The sequence below is a fragment of the Musca domestica genome, unplaced genomic scaffold, assembly GCF_030504385.1.
Source record: "Musca domestica strain aabys unplaced genomic scaffold, Musca_domestica.polishedcontigs.V.1.1 2, whole genome shotgun sequence".
Lineage (NCBI taxonomy): Eukaryota > Metazoa > Arthropoda > Insecta > Diptera > Muscidae > Musca > Musca domestica.
The window spans coordinates 17,542,531-17,560,130 of NW_026712249.1; the positions used below are offsets into that span (position 1 = coordinate 17,542,531).

At 40.2% G+C, this 17,600-nt stretch overlaps 2 protein-coding genes across 2 annotated transcripts; one reads left to right on the plus strand and one right to left on the minus strand.

Annotated features, from left to right (window-relative positions):
- Positions 1-731: 731 nt before the first annotated feature.
- Positions 732-5,607, plus strand: LOC131802207 (uncharacterized). Its single transcript, XM_059121900.1, has 2 exons — positions 732-2,263; positions 5,517-5,607. The coding sequence occupies exons 1-2, from the start codon at positions 1,756-1,758 to the stop codon at positions 5,519-5,521; spliced, it is 513 nt and encodes a 170-aa protein (XP_058977883.1). The 5' UTR covers positions 732-1,755; the 3' UTR covers positions 5,522-5,607.
- A 1,502-nt stretch (positions 5,608-7,109) lies between these two features.
- LOC101896007 (N-acetylneuraminate 9-O-acetyltransferase) lies at positions 7,110-16,942 on the minus strand. Its single transcript, XM_005181959.4, has 4 exons — positions 16,427-16,942; positions 16,254-16,350; positions 13,093-13,845; positions 7,110-10,703 (listed from the first exon to the last, which is right to left on the minus strand). The coding sequence occupies exons 1-4, from the start codon at positions 16,692-16,694 to the stop codon at positions 9,221-9,223; spliced, it is 2,601 nt and encodes an 866-aa protein (XP_005182016.2). The 5' UTR covers positions 16,695-16,942; the 3' UTR covers positions 7,110-9,220.
- Positions 16,943-17,600: the final 658 nt, after the last annotated feature.

The following is a 17,600-nucleotide window of genomic DNA, read 5'->3' on the forward strand; positions in this document are numbered from 1 at the left end:
CCTCGACGAGTAACAGGCTTAGTTGCCAAGTCCTTACCATGATATGGAGGCTATGTCATGGCGGACCTCGTCACCTCCAATGTCCCGATAACCTATGGAGAAAATAATTAAACAAAAAGCAACAACAAAAACACAAACACTAACCGACAACCAATCAACCACCTCTTCGGAGGTGTCGACCCAGGACATGGCCATGGACAAGATTTTAACTTCGGGCGGGGACGTGACTCTGGAAACGTACAGAGACGTAGTATGTGAAAGCATACAGCGACAGAGTGAACAGCTGTCCGCCCTTCTAGAGAAGACCACTCTAAGACTCAGCCAAGAGAGTGTGCCCTCCGGTTTTGGGAATGACTCACCCCTCTCCGATGAGGAACTTGACGTCACCGTCATACCCTCATCTTTGAGGGGTGAGACAGCTACAAAAACTATAGAGAGCACTCAATCTGCTGCCATGGGGGGGTCAACTCCTGTGGAAGGGGTTACATCGGTATCTACCGATGCGACCAACCTCCGGATCGAGGATGGCGTCGTGGAAAGGGACACTGAAGTTCCAACCAACCGCGATGCCTCCGGATCGAAGGAGGTAAAAATAAGGAAGGGTTACAAAAGGTCGGTGAGGTACTGTAAGAGCTTCATCGGTCGCGAACCCTTACAAATTACAGAGAGGGAAAAAGCCCTGATTAGGGTGAACATGAAGGCAATAAGGAAGTTCGAGAAGAACCATCCGGAAGTGCCTAAATGTACACTCGAAAAGGACCTTGCCTCTCTCTTTACAGCCCCCACTAACAAGGTAAATCCGTCTGAGGATAAGCCAACTAGTGGGGCTGGGGTGAAGGGCAACACCTCTCCCGGCGGTGGAAAGACAGCTTCGGCTGTTGCACCACCAACGGAAGCAAGTGTAGCCCCCACCACTTCTAACTCAGGAAAACGGAGGAACAAAAGGAAGGACGCCCCTAACGGAAATTCTGCCCCAGTGGAACCAAAGGAGGCCAAATCCTCTTCTCGGGTAACGATGAAGAGAGGACGGTCAACGGAGGAACCACATCCCGAGGCAAAGAAACCGTTAACGGGCAAACCTCCTCCTCCGCCAACTGCGGCTTCTACGCCAGCAACTGTAGCTGGTAGGGAGGTAGTGGCAAGGCCGGTGCAAGCAGCCTTAGTGGACCCTAGGTCTGCTAATGCGAAGCCTGCTACCACCAACCCACAACCTTCAAGCCAGCCATCAAGAAAGAGAAAACACTCCCAAACCCTGTACCCGGACAATCTCCGTGTAGCGGTCATCGACCGAGCTGAGCCGGAAGGCAAAATCAGTGAAAGTCGGTGGCTTCTCATTGAGGACCGTCTGAGGGAACAGGTTTTCCTGGGGGAGGATCCTTCCAAGTTACAGTTTGGCAGTGCAACCGTCTACAAGGGAGTGAAGGTCATCTGCTGCGAAAATGAGGAGTCAAAGAACTTCCTCGTGACCGCAGTAGCAGGCCTTCAGGAACTTTGGGATGGAAGTGCACTTGCTGCTGTATCCCTGAAGGATATCCCCTGCAGGAGGATTTTAACAGCATGGGTGCCGCCGCCCTCTGTGGACCCGGCACGCGTGCTGATAATATTGGGGAAGCAGAATCCCAATCTCTGCACGGACGGCTGGCGCTTAGTTGGCTCAAGTACGGAGGGAGGGGGCCTGGTCATAAAGGTCTCTGTTGATACTGCTGGCCAGGAATACCTTCAGGCTCGTGGAGGGAAGTTGCACTTCGGCACAGGATGGATTCGGTTCCGTCTAACGCCGTCGTCGCAGTAGGAGAAACGAAGCCACAGCTGCTTAGCATTGTGCAGATTAATCTGCATCACTGCAAGGCAGCTGGGGCTGAGCTTCTCCTATCCCTCTCCAAGCTTGAAGTTGACATAGCCCTGGTCCAGGAACCTTACATTTTTAAGAATAAGGTAACTGGGCTAGGGAGTGAGCGGTACATCACCTATGCCACCTCCAATGGGGAAAAGGTTAGAACGTGTATCGTCGCAAAGAAAAACTTAAACTTAATCTTCCTTAACAATTTCAGCGGAGGAGACGCCACGGCGGTCAGACTGGAGACTAGGACGGGCAAAACACTATTCCTCGTCTCCCTGTACCTTCCCTTCGAGCACCCCGACCCACCAGGCCAAGTGGTAGAGGAGCTGGTCTCAGTACTGGGTGGAAAAGGCGGACTCATCATTGGATGTGATGCAAACGCTCACCACTCTCAATGGGGCAGTAGTAACACCAATGCCAGAGGTGAGTACATTTTTGATTTTATCTTATCTCATAATCTCAAAATCTGTAACCGGGGAAAGGAGGCGACTTTTTGTATTAAGAATAGAGAGGAGGTCATAGATCTCACTCTCACTAACATGGATGAATCACTTATACTGAACTGGAAAGTTTCGACTGAGTGTTCCTTCTCGGATCACCGGAAAATAACATTCCAAATTTCGGTAGAGGGATTGAATCAAAAACCGCATAGGAACCCGAGAAGGGCTCGATGGAATCAATTTGCGGAGCATACCGCACGGATGCTTAAGTCCACTGGTGATTTTCCAGTGGCCTCGGCATCGGATGTGGACGACTCCGTCAAGTTGTTAACAAAGATCCTGATCGGCAGCTATGAAAGAGCCTGTCCGCTAACCTTCCCGGGTAAAAGGCACCAGCCTGTCTGGTGGTCGAAAGACCTAGCTCAACTCAGGAAGACTAGCAGACGATTATACAATAAGGCCAACAAGACAAAACTGGGTACGGACTGGGAAGCTTATAAACTAGCCTTCAATAAGTACAACAGTGAGATCAAGAAGGCCAAGAGACGGTCTTGGGTGTGTTTCACCGAGTCCATAGATGATGTCAACGCAGCCTCCAGATTCCGTAGAGTACTTTCAAAGGACCCAAAATCCATTGGAAGTATAAAGCGGGCTGATGGTAGCTGGACTGACTCAGGTTTAGAGACTCTCAATCTATTAGCCAGTACTCACTTTCCGAACTGCTCTGATGCGGTATTTGACCGATTGGCAACACGGTCTAGTCAGCATAGTGGGACGGAAGATGTGAATCTGACTAATAGTATTGTTAACACCCCCAAGATTTTGTGGGCCATTAACTCATTCAAACCTTTTAAGTCACCGGGTCCAGATGGCATTATCCCCGCCATGCTACAGCATGCGTCGGCGGAGATAATACCAGTCCTGGAGGTGATATTTAAGGCTTGTTTGCGTCTTTCTCACATCCCACTACTGTGGAGGGAAGTTACAGTCACTTACATTCCCAAAGCTGGGAAGCCAAGTCATGTTCTTCCAAAAGACTACAGGCCTATTAGTCTCTCGTCGTTTCTATTGAAAACGCTAGAGAGATTAATAGACATAGAGATCAGATCTCTAATACCCCTGACCTCTTTAAGCACTGCTCAGCACGCCTATATGAAAGGCAAATCTGTTGAGTCAGCGCAGCACGACGTCGTGGGTTATATAGAGAAGAACCTGAACAGCTCATGTTTCACGTTGGCGGCCTTCCTCGATATCGAGGGGGCCTTCAATAATGTTACATTAGAGGCAATTCACAGTTCTCTCGAAAGACTTAGTGTGCCACCACTTCTCGTCGATTGGATTGATGTTATGCTCAGCAGCAGAATCATCAACTCTAGCATCGGGGAGTGCTCTGTTAGGAAAACGGTCACTAGGGGTACTCCACAAGGAGGCGTTTTGTCACCACTGCTTTGGCTTCTGGTGATAAATAACATTCTACTTGATCTGGAACACAGCGGAACAAAGGTCGTGGCTTACGCCGACGATGTGGTCCTGCTGATTGCTGGGAGATTTCCGCAAACTATTACAGATCTTATGCAGGGAGCTCTGGTTAAACTCTCCAGATGGGCGCGCTGCAATGGTTTAGGCGTGAACCCATCTAAAACTGAGCTCGTACTTTTTACAAGGAGGCGGAAAATACCCGTCCTCTCTCTCCCAATGCTGGATGGTGTAACTCTAAGCCTTTCTTCGGAAGCAAAATATCTCGGTACCATTCTAGACCAGAAGTTAAGCTGGAAAAGGAATATCGAGGAGCGAGCGAAAAAGGGCTTAATTGCACTTTATTCCTGCAAGAACTCCATAGGAAAGAGTTGGGGGCTTAAACCCCATATTATCCGATGGATATATGAGTCAGTCGTCCGACCAATCCTAACCTATGGCGGACTTGTGTGGTGGCATTCCCTACGGAAAACCACCTTCAGCAAGAATATTGACAAAGTACAAAGAGTCGCATCGCTACTAATTACAGGAGCGGTCAGGAGCACGCCACAATCCGCTCTAGACACCCTACTCAACTTAAAGCCTTTAGGCTTATTTGTAGAGGAACTAGCTGCTAGGTGTGCCCTGCGACTCAACGAATTGGGACAATGGCGGAGTCAACCCTTCGGGCACTCTGTCATTCTTAAGTATGTGGAAAACGTAAGTAATCAGGCTATAGCTAGTGACTATACTCCCTAGGCTCAGCTTTGATCTACTTGACATCCGTATACCAAACAGGGATATCTGGTCCCGTGGCACTCCACCTTTCGACGGTATAGCGGTCTATACTGATGGTTCAAAGATGGAAAGTGGAACGGGTGCTGGAGTCTACTGTGAAAGCCTAAGTATCCGAAGATCCTTCAGGCTAAACAGCGATTGCAGCGTTTTTCAGGCAGAAATTTTTGCTGTCAGAATGGCCATAGAACTGTTGAATAATAGAATTAACGAACGGGATGGACCGGTGACTATATATGTCGATAGTCAAGCGGCCCTAAAAGCTCTAAATTCTTTCACAATCAAGTCTATGGCTGTTCTGGAGTGCAAGAATGCCCTGGAAAAGTTTAAGTCAGCTGTCAAGCTCTGTTGGGTCCCTGGGCACTGCAACATATCTGGCAATGAATCTGCTGATGAATTGGCCAGACGCGGATCTGAGTCAGTAGATCTAGAGATCGAGAGCTCAGTGAAGCCACCTTTATGCCACTTCTTTCAAGTTTTGCATAAACACTATCTTGGAAGATTTCAACAGAACTGGCTATCTGGAAGGGGATGCAACATCTCCAAAAAGATTTGGCCGGTGAACTCCGAACGGAGATCACGGTCACTCTTGTCCATGACGAAGTTGGACTTGAAGCTTGTGGTGGGCCTAATTACAGGTCATTGCAACATAAAGGCCATGACTTCAAAATGGGGGGGTGACGACACTGAATACTGCAGGCTATGTCAGGACGAGGAAGAAACAGAAACGGTGGAACACTTACTCTGTCATTGTCCTACCCTCATCGGAGTAAGACATAGGCTTCTGGGTAAGCACTTACTGCCTGACCTGTCATACCTCTCCGAAACAGAACCAGCAGTCATTCTTCAATTAGCCAGAAGACTAAAATGGCTAAGGACGACACGTTGATTACACCGTGGACGCAAACCCACTAGCTTCTCTAATTCTTCTAAATCCTATATTCTACACTAACTATCTTTCTTATCTCACTTCCACTTCTTTCTAGACTAGGATGATCACAATGGGCCAATAGGTCTCCGAGTGGAGTGGTTGTTGTTTTTACGCAACCACACATCCTTTAACCTAACCTAACCTAATTTTGTTGTTACCTGAAGGAATTGAGCTGAAATTCTGGAATTTTATATTGAGGTGGTTATTGTTGACTTCCATGGTTTACGTTGAAATAATTTTGGACAGAAAAATTGGTTGTAGGTCCATTGTGGAATGGTTTAACTAAAATCCTCCTCGGTAAACTTCAAAACGAAAGATTTTGAAGAATTTTTTTTTTTGCCAAAGGTAAACGTTTTCCGAAAAAAGAAAACTTGAATATTGAGAACTATGAAAATTTAGTACGAAGTTTCGTTTCGATGAAAAACTTCGTCGAACTAAACATATTGTGCATTTTAAGTACTAACAACTAAAAATGCAGGTAAGTTCGGTCAGGCCGAACTTTTAATACAACCCCCCCCCACCACCACTTTAAAGGAACTTGAAAATTTTTGAAAACAAAAAAAATCCATAAAAAATATCTGTCAAATGAAACCTCTTATTTGGAGGCTATATGAGGACGTTTTCCTTCATAAGTAATATTGCCATAGGCTGTAGAAACCATTACGAACTTTAAATACAAAATTTAAAACAATTCCGGCAAAATATGCCGCTAAAATCATCGAAATACCGAATATTGGGAGACGTGGATAGACATACACACTGTTTTGTCATACATTGTAATACCCATTACGAACTTCAACTATGAAATTTAAAACAATTCCGGTTAATCTTGTCCCTAAAATCATCAAAATATCGAATTTAGGGATGTATCGTTATATGGGAGCTATACGAAGACAAGAAAAAATGTTTTGTCATAGGCTTTAGTACCTATAACGAACTTTAAATGCGAAATTTGATATAATTCCGGTAAAAATATTCTTAAAATCATCAAAATATCGACAACTGGGAGATAATTTATATGGGGGCTATATGAAAACGTGGACCTGCTTACTGGCAAAATACACAAGTGTCCACAATTTTAGCCTTCTATCGCAGTTCATGCCAAAGATAGCATGATTACAACAGACAGCAGACGGAGATCGCTAAATCGACTTAGAATTTTACGCTGATCAAGAATATATATACTTTATTGGGTCTGACATGGATATTTCGAGTTATAAACAGAAGACAAAGTTAATATACCCTTAATAGAATGGTGGAGGATATAAAAAGGCATAACAAACCCTTTTGAAACGAATCTAAAATGTTAAGGTGGACTTTTCGCAGATGAAGTAGCAGGCACTTGCTAGTAAAGTATAATTATTCTTCGATATCAAAATAATACCTCTTACTGGAAATTTCTTAAAAAAATATTTCATAATGTATGACCTCTGGAAAAATACAAAATTGCATTTCGTCACCTGCCGGATTTGTCTAATCTATATTAACTTGGAAAAAGAATCTTGAGTCATTCCCAAAACAATAAAATTTTCTACCAAAAATGTATTTAAAAAAATTAATAAAATGTTAAACTTACCTTCTTAGACGCCGTCATTTATTTTTTTTTTTTTCTAAATCGCCAGTATTGAAAATCAAAAATTTGTTCACCTTGTTTTTTGTTATTGGTGATTTGATCTTTGAGCTTCTTCGTTCTTTATTGTGTATATATTTTCAAAATTTGCATTTATTGTTTGTTGCATTTTCATTCTGTTTGTTTTAATTTTAATTAGTTGTTGTTGATTCTTTTGTGCTTGAGCCAAGCTATAAAAATTATAAGGAAAAAAACGAAAACAAAGAAATAAAAAATAATAAACAATCTTTCTTTTTTTAAATTTTAAGTTAATAAGTACGAAAATAAATAAGTGTGCATATTACTAAGTTCTTTTTTGGAAAGAAAAAGATAACAAATAGAAGCAAAACTATATGCAAACATGGCCATAAGGAATGTGGGGTATTATAGCTTGGGAGTAATAATGTTCATGACCAGAAAAGTCGGATTGTGAATGCCATTTTTTCTTTGTAGCTCTCCCAGAAGCTTAACTTTTCTTTTATAAATTTTTAAAAAATGTCGGATTGTGAATATCATTTTTTCTTTGTCGCTCTCCCCGAAACTTAGCTTTTCTTTTTTAAATTTTTGAATTCGATTTTCGTCTTTAAAATCCGTATGGCCATGACATGACCATAAGAAATGTGGGGTATTACATTTTGGGAATACAAATTTTCATGACAAAAAATCAGTAAAGAAAGTCCTAAAGACGGGCGGGGCCGACTTTATGATACTCTACACCACTTTGCTAATTTAGTAGAGCTCCACATAACAATTTAAAGATTTGATGGGAGAATTTAATCATACACGCTATGATTATAATTGTAATTTAAAGTTCATAGGACTAAATATGCCGAAACATTTGTATCTTTTAAATTCGGACTTGTATTGCCGATTTGGAGCACAATTAATTTGAAATCAGATAAAGGTCTTTCTGAGCTGCATTTGATATATTTCCCCAAATATTGTTGTTACGGAGTGCATATTACGGCTGCGGAGGACATAAATAACAAATCGGATGAACAATATATATGGGAGCTATAGCTATATCTGAACCGATTTCGATCAATCATTTGGCATACTTATTTTCAGGCCTAATTTGGTTGTATGTGCAAAATTCCATACTATTCGGGTTGATATAACACGTTTAGTGCACAATAAAAGGCAAATCGGACGAAGATATATATGGGAGCTAAATCTAAATGTTTACCGATTATCTCCAATTTCAATAGGGTTCGTCCTTGGGCCAAACAAATGATTTGTGCAAAATTTCATCTCAATCGGATAATAAATGCGACCTGCATTTTGTTCACAAGAATACAGGGACAGACGGACGGACTGACTGGCATGGATAAATCAACTCAGAAAGTGATTCCATGGAGATCCTCAAAAATAACTATGGGTCTATCTCGCTTCCTTCTCCATGTTACAAACAAATGCACAAAGACATAATGCCCTTACCACTATGTGGTGTAGGGTATAAAGACGGATTGTAAATTCCATTTTTTCCTTTGATGGACTCCCAGAAGCTCAGCTTTAATTTAATTAATTTTTCTTTAACGCGCTCCCAGAAGCTTAGCTTTAATTTTATGAATTTGATTTTCGTCTTTAAATTCCTTATGGCCATGTTTTATGTTTCTTTGCTAAATAAAAATTATTTGAAAAACAAAATAAATACATAGTTCCTTTGTGTGTGTTTGTTTCTTTACATAGTCTATAATATAGCAGTTTAGAACTTACTAATAAAAAATACTTAAAATTGACTTGTTAGGCTTAGTTTCATTTCATAGATATTCTCATTTTTTTGTTTTTCAATTACAAATCGTTTCTAATAAACGTTTAAGCAGAGTTATTTTTCTTGTGTTTTTGTAATAGATTTGTTTTTAATTGTCTAGTTTAAGAGATGTGTATGTTTAGATTTGTTTTGTATAATTATTATTTGTAATAATATTTATTTTTGTGTTATCTAGCTGAAGGAAATAATAAGAAAAACTGACCCAATCTCTCTTCTCTCTACTCCCTACTCTCTCTCTCTCTCACTCTCTCTCTTCTCAACCCATCAACCATAGAGACAGATTACTGTAACTACTCTATAAAACTAACCCCCATCCTACTACACTAATGGCGACACTATATCTTCCCCTTCCCCCCAGGGGTCCCCCTTAACCACCACTCTAGAACATACCATCGGAATGAGCTATGGGTATTAGTAATATTAGAAATATTATAAAATTACGTGTAACTAATTTCCAGTCATTGGGTACTGCAAATGGCAGTAAGATTTGTGTAATACGATGTACCTCGTGCGAGGCACACACAAAAATAAACGATGTAATAATCATATTAAGTGTTGGAAATCCTGGCAGCAAAACCAAAACACCATGACGATCAGCTGCCAGCCATATATGATATTGACATATGAACAGCTCCAGAGATATGCGCCCGAACCAGGCGAAAAATGTTGAATATCTGGTACGCAATATGCCCGATATATTCCGCAATATAATATAACCAATAATCGGTATAAAAACAATATACGAATGTATTTCCTCACAGTTCTGTTCATTGCGGCAAAGGAATGAAAATGCCGTATAGAAACCCACACCAAGCACAGCCAAGAGGGTGACCGTTATCGAGGTACGCCTGGCAAAGAGATTGCCATGATTGTTGTCATCGAAAATGCTGTACTTTTGAGCAATGTGAAAACAAGCGGCAAAGATCATGCCAAACATGACCGTATAACGATCCAGTTTCCATTGATACCACCAATCGTGTATGTCATCGTCGGTGGTCACAAACAAAGCCTTCCAGGGCCGTGTCACAAAGATACGCTCAAAAAACACCTCCGACATAAAGAGTATGGTGACCACACTGAAACAGCCCACAAATTTCCCAACTAAATATAAATAATGCAAGGGATTCGCCTCCACGGTGCTGGCCGTAATGCGCGGCGGCAGCGAGAGTAAAAAATATATCACACACATCCAAAACGATAGCAATGGCACAAAATAATAAAACTGATATGGACGGTTCATGCAAAAGCACAGAATGACTGTCATGAAATTCAAACGGAACATAACCTGGAAAAATCGAACATAACCCGAGTTGCCCGTCTGCCACATATACGAGAAATGTGTGTAGCCAGTGTGAAAGAGGTAACCACTCAACAGCAACTTAATGTGCATGTGTATGGGTAACACCCGATCAGCACCAGTCATATAATAAATAAGCACCACCAACAATATCCAGCCCTTTAGCTCATCCGATTGATCACGATTAAGGACCTTGGTAAATCGGGAATCCTCGGTAAAAAATAGACCCAAGGCAAAAACATAACCTACGGGTATCCAAAAACTAAACTCGGAATAGTATTTGTTTTCTTTCATAAAGAAATTTGTGCGATCACATAGATAAAAATAGGCCATGATGATGCCCAACATGGCCATGGCCACAATGGGTGTTGAATAATCGATGCGGGTAAGGGTGAGTGTAGAGCCCGTAGACGCCAATCCTCCGTTGGCCATATTGGCGTTGGGTGTTGTAGTTGCCGGAGCTACATGTAGGCCAGGCCGTTCTGACCTCAGCGGTGTGTAGAGGGTATGGCCACGCAAGTGCAATAACCAGCGCCGTAAGAATATGCCGCACACCAAAACAATGCTGTAAAGATATGTACAATTGGAATATAAACTTTTATATATTTTTTTCTTAGTCTTAAAAAACTTAGGCTACCTAAAAGTAGTAAGGTGCCCAGTTGACTTCTTATTTAAACTTATGCATAATTATTTCATAATATTTCACTTCCAATTGTTTGTCAAGATAACCACAAGAGAGATTAAACACTAATTTCCATATTTTTTATGGAGGTGAGATAAGAAATGTTAATATATTATCATACCTTTTCATTGGCTAATTGCCAAGATTTAAAATTCAGATACTTCCATAGACTGTAATCATGCACATTCAAAAGAGAGTTTTTGTTGCAGCAGCTACGTCGACAAGGAAGGCTAGGCAAGGAAGTTTAATAACTCGCCTACTTTGGTAGATTAGAGGCGTGAATAAAGGTCAATTGAAAAGAGCAGCAGAATTGTGTGTGGGCTTTTACCACTTGCAGAATCTGAACGTATTTGGACCAAAACTAGCCTGTTTTTTATTGACAAGAATGAATTTATTTCTAAATGATTTATGACATTGTTGATACCACCAGTATGAATAATACTATGATCTACTGCTGAGTCCGTTTTGATTCATCTCAATCGGGTTATAGACTCATGACGGGCGCAACCTGTATATGTTGGGTCCACGACGACACAGAATTTATTTGTCATGTGGGCCTGTGTCGCATGCTGATCAGTTTTACTGCACGTTCTACTCGTCATGTATATGATCTACGAACATTACGATAAGTCGTTTTGCCACAATTCTCAAATCGTAGCGTTTGTTTTCAAAGATCACTGCTTTCCATAGCCAATTCTGACCTATTTTACGAGAGGTCAACCATGTATCTTCGTCCCTATTGCATTTAAACTCCTTATAAAGATGATCCGCCGATCTTACGAGCAGGTGTCCGGTTACAAATCTCAGGGCGATGTTATGACAAACCTAAATACTGCTCCCTTTCGTATCTCTAGTTTTCACAGAACACTGATTCACATAGCCAAACCTTACCGACTTTACAAGATGTCAACTTTATCCGCATTCTATGCTTTGCAATAGATTGAAATTATTTTTCTTTGTTGTCCCCACTCTAAAATTGTTTCAAAATTCATTCATTCATATATCGTCTGTATAAAATCATATCCAAGTATTGGCTACTTCTTTGAACTTTCGATAATTAGACAGATTTGCTTTCCCGTGGTTAAGGGAAGAGCGGCAATAAGGGTTTATCTGCTTTAGGAGGTAATTATATGGCGTCGTATTATAGCATAAAGTTGCCAATAAATGCTACGGGTGTAATTGGATCATCGACTAAAGTGCAGCTGCTGACAAAACTTTCCTTCCTACTCTAGAGGTTTTGCTATTGAAAACAGATGTGAAACTGTCCTGAACGAATTTTTTCCGACACATTGGTCTGGTTTTGTGTATCAAGCAACTTTGATAAGGTGCTCGACTCCTGCCTTATTCTGGGGTTTCAGCTTTACCATTGAGATTCCTTCAGGGCCCAACACTTTGGCTGTTTAAGAGATTCGGATGGTATTTTCTCAAAGGACATAGATTTGGACTAAGGCCCTGCAATCCCTTTTCGCACGGTCTTCCGGTGATCTTTCCTCACTATGGGATCAATAGCGGAGAATTGCAGATCTTCATGACGTTCCTTCGCTTGAGCCGCCGTAGCTGATATGATGTCACGAAAATCCTTTTCAGCCACCCGAACATCAGATGTGTTTGGAGTAGTGGGTAGACAACTAACGTAATTTATCAGTCGGCGAACTGTGGCGCTTTCGCCTTCTTCGGCTGGGCTCTGTGACGGTATTTATAACTCGTGTTGAGCGTTGACCGCAGACCCTTTATCTCTTTTTTTTTGCCAGAACCGCTCCAGTTAGGATTATGTCACGAAAAATCCCCTTCAGCAACACGAACATCAGAAGTTTTTGGCAGTTTTCTATGCGAAGATTGGTGCACTTTCTGAATTCAAGCCAATTAGCTTTTCTTGGTTAAGGAGAGTCCAGCGATTTAAGTGGTGGGTAGATAACTAACGTGATTTATCAATCGGCAATCTGTAGCACTCTGGCCTTATTCGGCTTTGCACGAAATTTTCAAGATATCCCTCAATGCTGACTGTTCACGGTATTCACCAACCCTGCAAAGCTTAGGACAAATGTCAAGGTACTTTGTGTAGTCTTTTGACGAACCCAACTACTAGAAGTCCGTTACTGTCCTCTATTACGAACATCAAATTCTGTTGATTCGAATCCATTCCCATAAGAAATTGGGTGCTATTTGTGCAAAATCGACAAGGAGGGCAAACACCTAATACTTACATTTGATAACTAAAATACTCAACTAAATACAACTATAATATTACGAAGCTCTATAGAAAAATACTCACCATACTCCAAACACAGCATAGGTAACAATTTGCAATACGGTATACGGCTCAGCACTGCTGCAGCAACTGCCATCATTATAGTTCATGTTATCGTTACAGTACATGTTCAGCAACAGCTGGGTATAATGTTTCAGACCCAGTGTACACAGTTTATACCCATCAATGGCGGTGTCCACCAAACCATTTGATATTTGCCATGCCGCTTCCCACACCGTGGCATCTGTATAACGAAAAACACTGCGTGCAATACGATTTAAACGATCGATATCTTCATTTTTAATCAATTTCCATGAATCGATTAATTTCTCTTCATTGACACGATCCTGTAGTTTCCACAGCACTGTTGATTTTCCGGCCACCAATTGATCGAATGGCATAACGAGTCGTGTTAAATTCGTTTGATATTGTTTCAGCAAATCATCGGTGACATTGCCTTTTAAAAAGTTCCGATATGTAAAACCCACAATGAAAACGGCACGCACCTCTTTGGTATCTTGCAGTTTCGATAGGGTCTCCAGCAAAGCCTCAGACACTTCGTTGGCATAAATATAGGTGACACGCATTTTCAATTTGCTATCATCAAATTCTGTATCGGCAGGTGTTTGTTGTAGCTGCGAATCATTGGCATCGTCCGTTGGATGCAAATGATTTATGAACTCTTTATAGACCTCGTGCACCGAATAATCGCCAATGAATATAAAATGATTTTTATAGCCCCAAAATGCGAGATAACGTAAACATCGTCGGGTGTCTCTGAAATGGGAAATTTTAGAAATATATGAAATTCGGAAATTAAAATTTTGGCAAGAAGTTATTTTAATGAAGAACCAGACGAAAGGAGAAAAATACCTAAGGGTTCACTATATGATATATTTAATTTTTTGCATATTTTGCAGAGTTTCTCGTAACAAATACCAAGCCTTATAAATTATAATCGCAAAGTATCAAAAGGGTGATTATACCATCATCCACGTTCCTATAGAGGGTATATATCATTTGATACGGCCAAAACGTGCCTCATCGATATAACGGTTTTAGACCCCAGGTCTCTTTGGACCAAATCCGTTTCAGAGCATTTGCAGTCGATCTAGCGATGTACGTCCGTTCGTCTGTCTGTATGGCTTGTTGGTGCGTACGATAACTCTTGGATGGAGTATCCGATTTGATCCAAACTTGGTACGTCGTAATATTATTATAAAACTAAGATCAAGTTCAGAGATGGGCAATATCGGTCCACTAGTGGTACCTCCCCCACAAAACGTCGAACTTTTAAAAGAAAATATTTTACAGTAAGAGAAAGGATAATCCGATTTTGCTCCAACTTTGCAAATTTTAATATTTTAATCGATGCTAAGTCAGGTGGACAATGGACAATATCGGTCAAATCCATCAAGTATCTCCCCCGCAAAGGGTTAAAATTTTGAATAATTAAAACTCTTATAAAATGTGATGCACGAGTCCGATTGTCTTCAAATTACACAAATCACAATATTTTTATTAACCTAAGGTCTGTTGTGAAGATGGTCCATTCCTTCTGGTACCTCCCAAAAAAGAGTCAAAATTTTGAGTATCCATGAAGCTCATAAAACGAGAAATTAACATCCGATTCCATTCAGATGTGGCACATCTCCACATTTTTATAAAAAGAAAAATCTGTTATAAAGATGTTAGTGATCGGACCATTACTTCTGGTACCTCCCCCACGAAGGGCCAATGTTTTGAATAACCAAAACGATTATAACATCCGAAATAAACATCCGGTTCTCTTTATATTTCACACATCCCATTATTTTTATTAACACAAGATCTGCTGTGAAGATGGGATATATCGGTCCATTCCTTCTGGTACCTCACCCACAAAGGGTCAAAATTTTGAGTATCCATGAAGCTTATAAAAAGCGAAATTAATATCCAATTCCACTCAGACTAAGTACATCTCAATATTTCCATCAGGACAAAATCTGTTATAAAGATGGTAGAGATCGAATCATTCCTTCTAGTACCTCCCCCACAAAGGGTCAATATTTTGAAAAAACCAAAACGATTTTAAAATCCGAAATTAGCATCCGGTTCTACTAACACAAGATCTGCTGCGAAGATGGGATGTATCGGTACATTCCTTCCGGTACCTCCCCCACAAAGGGTCAAAATGTTGAATATCCATGAAGTTCATAAAACGTGAAACATCCAATACCACTCAGACGTGAAACATTTCCATATTTCTACCAACACAAGATCTGCTATTAAGATGGTAGAGATCGGAACATTTCTTTTGGTACTTCCCCCACAAAGGGTCAACATTTTGAAAAACCAAAACGATTATGAAATACGAAATAAGAATCCGGTTCTCTTCATATTTCACACATCCTATATCAAATATCTAGACAAATTTTTCTAAATCGTGGACCTAAGTCCACCAATTATTTAACAGATATTTTTCACTGATACAAACGCTTTTTTGCATCCTACGATCAGAATGAAGCCATATAACGTTGAAGCTTGTTATATCTTCAAGTAAAATGTTAGATCATTCTAAAACCTAAAGCGGGCATCACATTCAGTCTCATGTTCCTTCTTTACATTGAAGGCCTTTGATTGGTGTTGGAGGATATTAAAAGGTTCTTTAGTTTTAGATTTAAAAAAATTTTGAACGTAGTGTTGGTACTGTATCAAACAGGGACATGAAAGGAAATTGCTTTGCCAATTTCATTGTTTATACATTGTCAAAAAATGCAGCCGGCAACACCATAGCCTAGGGATTGATAAGTCATTGTAAGTGTATCGCATTTAAGAAGCAATTCCATTACAGCAGCAATAAACTTCATGTCAATGACCCTGTAAAGACAACAAACATTTGCACTCCAGTGAACAGCGCTGTGTTCACTCTGTGGTAATTTGTTGAACATAAATACACAAATAATTTGCTTGTTGCCACTAATTATTATTCATGCCGGTACCTTATTCATTTCGGGGGGTTTCTTATCAGCAAGCAAGCCAGAACATTGTAATCCCCTTTAAAATGAAGAAACACACGAAATCACACACAAATTTCATTATACTACATGAATCACTGCCGAGCATTAGATATGAACAACTAAAGACCTTGGGCAAGAAAATACTAAACGCGCGTCAGATAATATAAGATAAAAAAAAAAACTTACGTTTGACTATACTTATGTACCATACAGCCGTAGGGCTGCCACTCATTGTTGCCCTTAAAACGTCCCTTCGACAGGAGCCACTGGCAGGAATCACTTCCTGAAAGTAGAAAATGCAATATGATAACAAAACTGCATTTGAATTGCCGTCGGCTTTTTTTCTTTTGGGCCCTCACCATATTGCCAATTGAGTATGCCGTGATAAACAATAAAACCCAGGACCATACATAGGGCCAACTTCTTGAAATTATTCGAATTTAATTGTTGTATAAAATACTCAGCTTTGGAATTGCTACTGCTGGTTGTGGGAACTATTTCTGGACCGCCAATACCAACACCGATAACATCGCCTCCACCGCCATCCGCACCAATTGCAGCATCAGCATCATTTTGCAGATGATTTAATTCGAGCTCTTCACTCATTGCTAGCGTATATTGATGCATGGGAAATTCCGTTTGGGTATTGTTGTCTTTTTGTGTCGAAATTAAAGCATTTTAATAAGCGTTTTCTACGTTTTCCAATCGAAAAGAAGTAACAGAAAATGTTTCAAGTTTTTTGTTATTTTGTGCTTGCTGCTGCTTGATTGATTGTGTCCGCTGTGGCTTGTGAAAAAATTTCTTTCGTTTTTTGTTGTTTGCCCAACCTTTCGACCACCCTTCACCCCACCGTTTTGTTTACGAAGTGCCAGGCATAGGCGTAATGTCAAATTAACGTGCAATAGGGTTGCCATTCTACAAGAAATAACTAAATATGAGGGCATTTCACCATAACAGCTGTTTTATCTGGGCCGGTGGATTAAAATAAAATAAAAATTTTAATCAATAAAATTATTAACTATAAATTTCATGTAGGCGAAATATAATAATAATTAGTTGCAGATCGAATTGTCAAAATTTTTTGTTATATGCAGAAAAAGAATAATTGAACGGGAATGAAAAGTAGAAACGCTGAGCAAAGACGTCAAAATTATTCCACAATAATGACCCTATGAATAATGAAAAATTATTCCACTTTGTAAAAATTTTTGAAAAACGCATAATAGCATGTTTCCATTGGAAACCGAACAACGTTGTTCGCTCTCAGAATTAGGTACACGAATTAACCCGTTCATACGGCACGATTCGTAATTCATAGTAAAATAATTCCTTTTTTCAAAAAAATTGTTTGTTGATTTTAAAGGGAATGTATACGAAAATACATGAAATTCTCACTAATATGAATGTAAGAAATTATTGTTTTTCTCCCAAAGATTTATTATATCATTAATTTTACAATTTTCATTCACGTTTTCAACTTTTTGTGTAAATGTTGACATTTTGAACATATTTTTGTGTTTTTCCATATTTAAA

Coding starts and splice junctions, on each gene's coding strand:
- LOC131802207 (XM_059121900.1), top strand. CDS start 1,756: ATGGATTCGGTTCCGTCTAACGCCGTCGTCGCAGTAGGAGAAACGAAG.
- LOC101896007 (XM_005181959.4), bottom strand. CDS start 16,694: ATGCATCAATATACGCTAGCAATGAGTGAAGAGCTCGAATTAAATCAT. Junction 16,351..16,426: donor CATACTCAATTGGCAATATG/GTGAGGGCCCAA, acceptor TTCTACTTTCAG/GAAGTGATTCCTGCCAGTGG. Junction 10,704..13,092: donor TATGCTGTGTTTGGAGTATG/GTGAGTATTTTT, acceptor ATATCTTTACAG/CATTGTTTTGGTGTGCGGCA.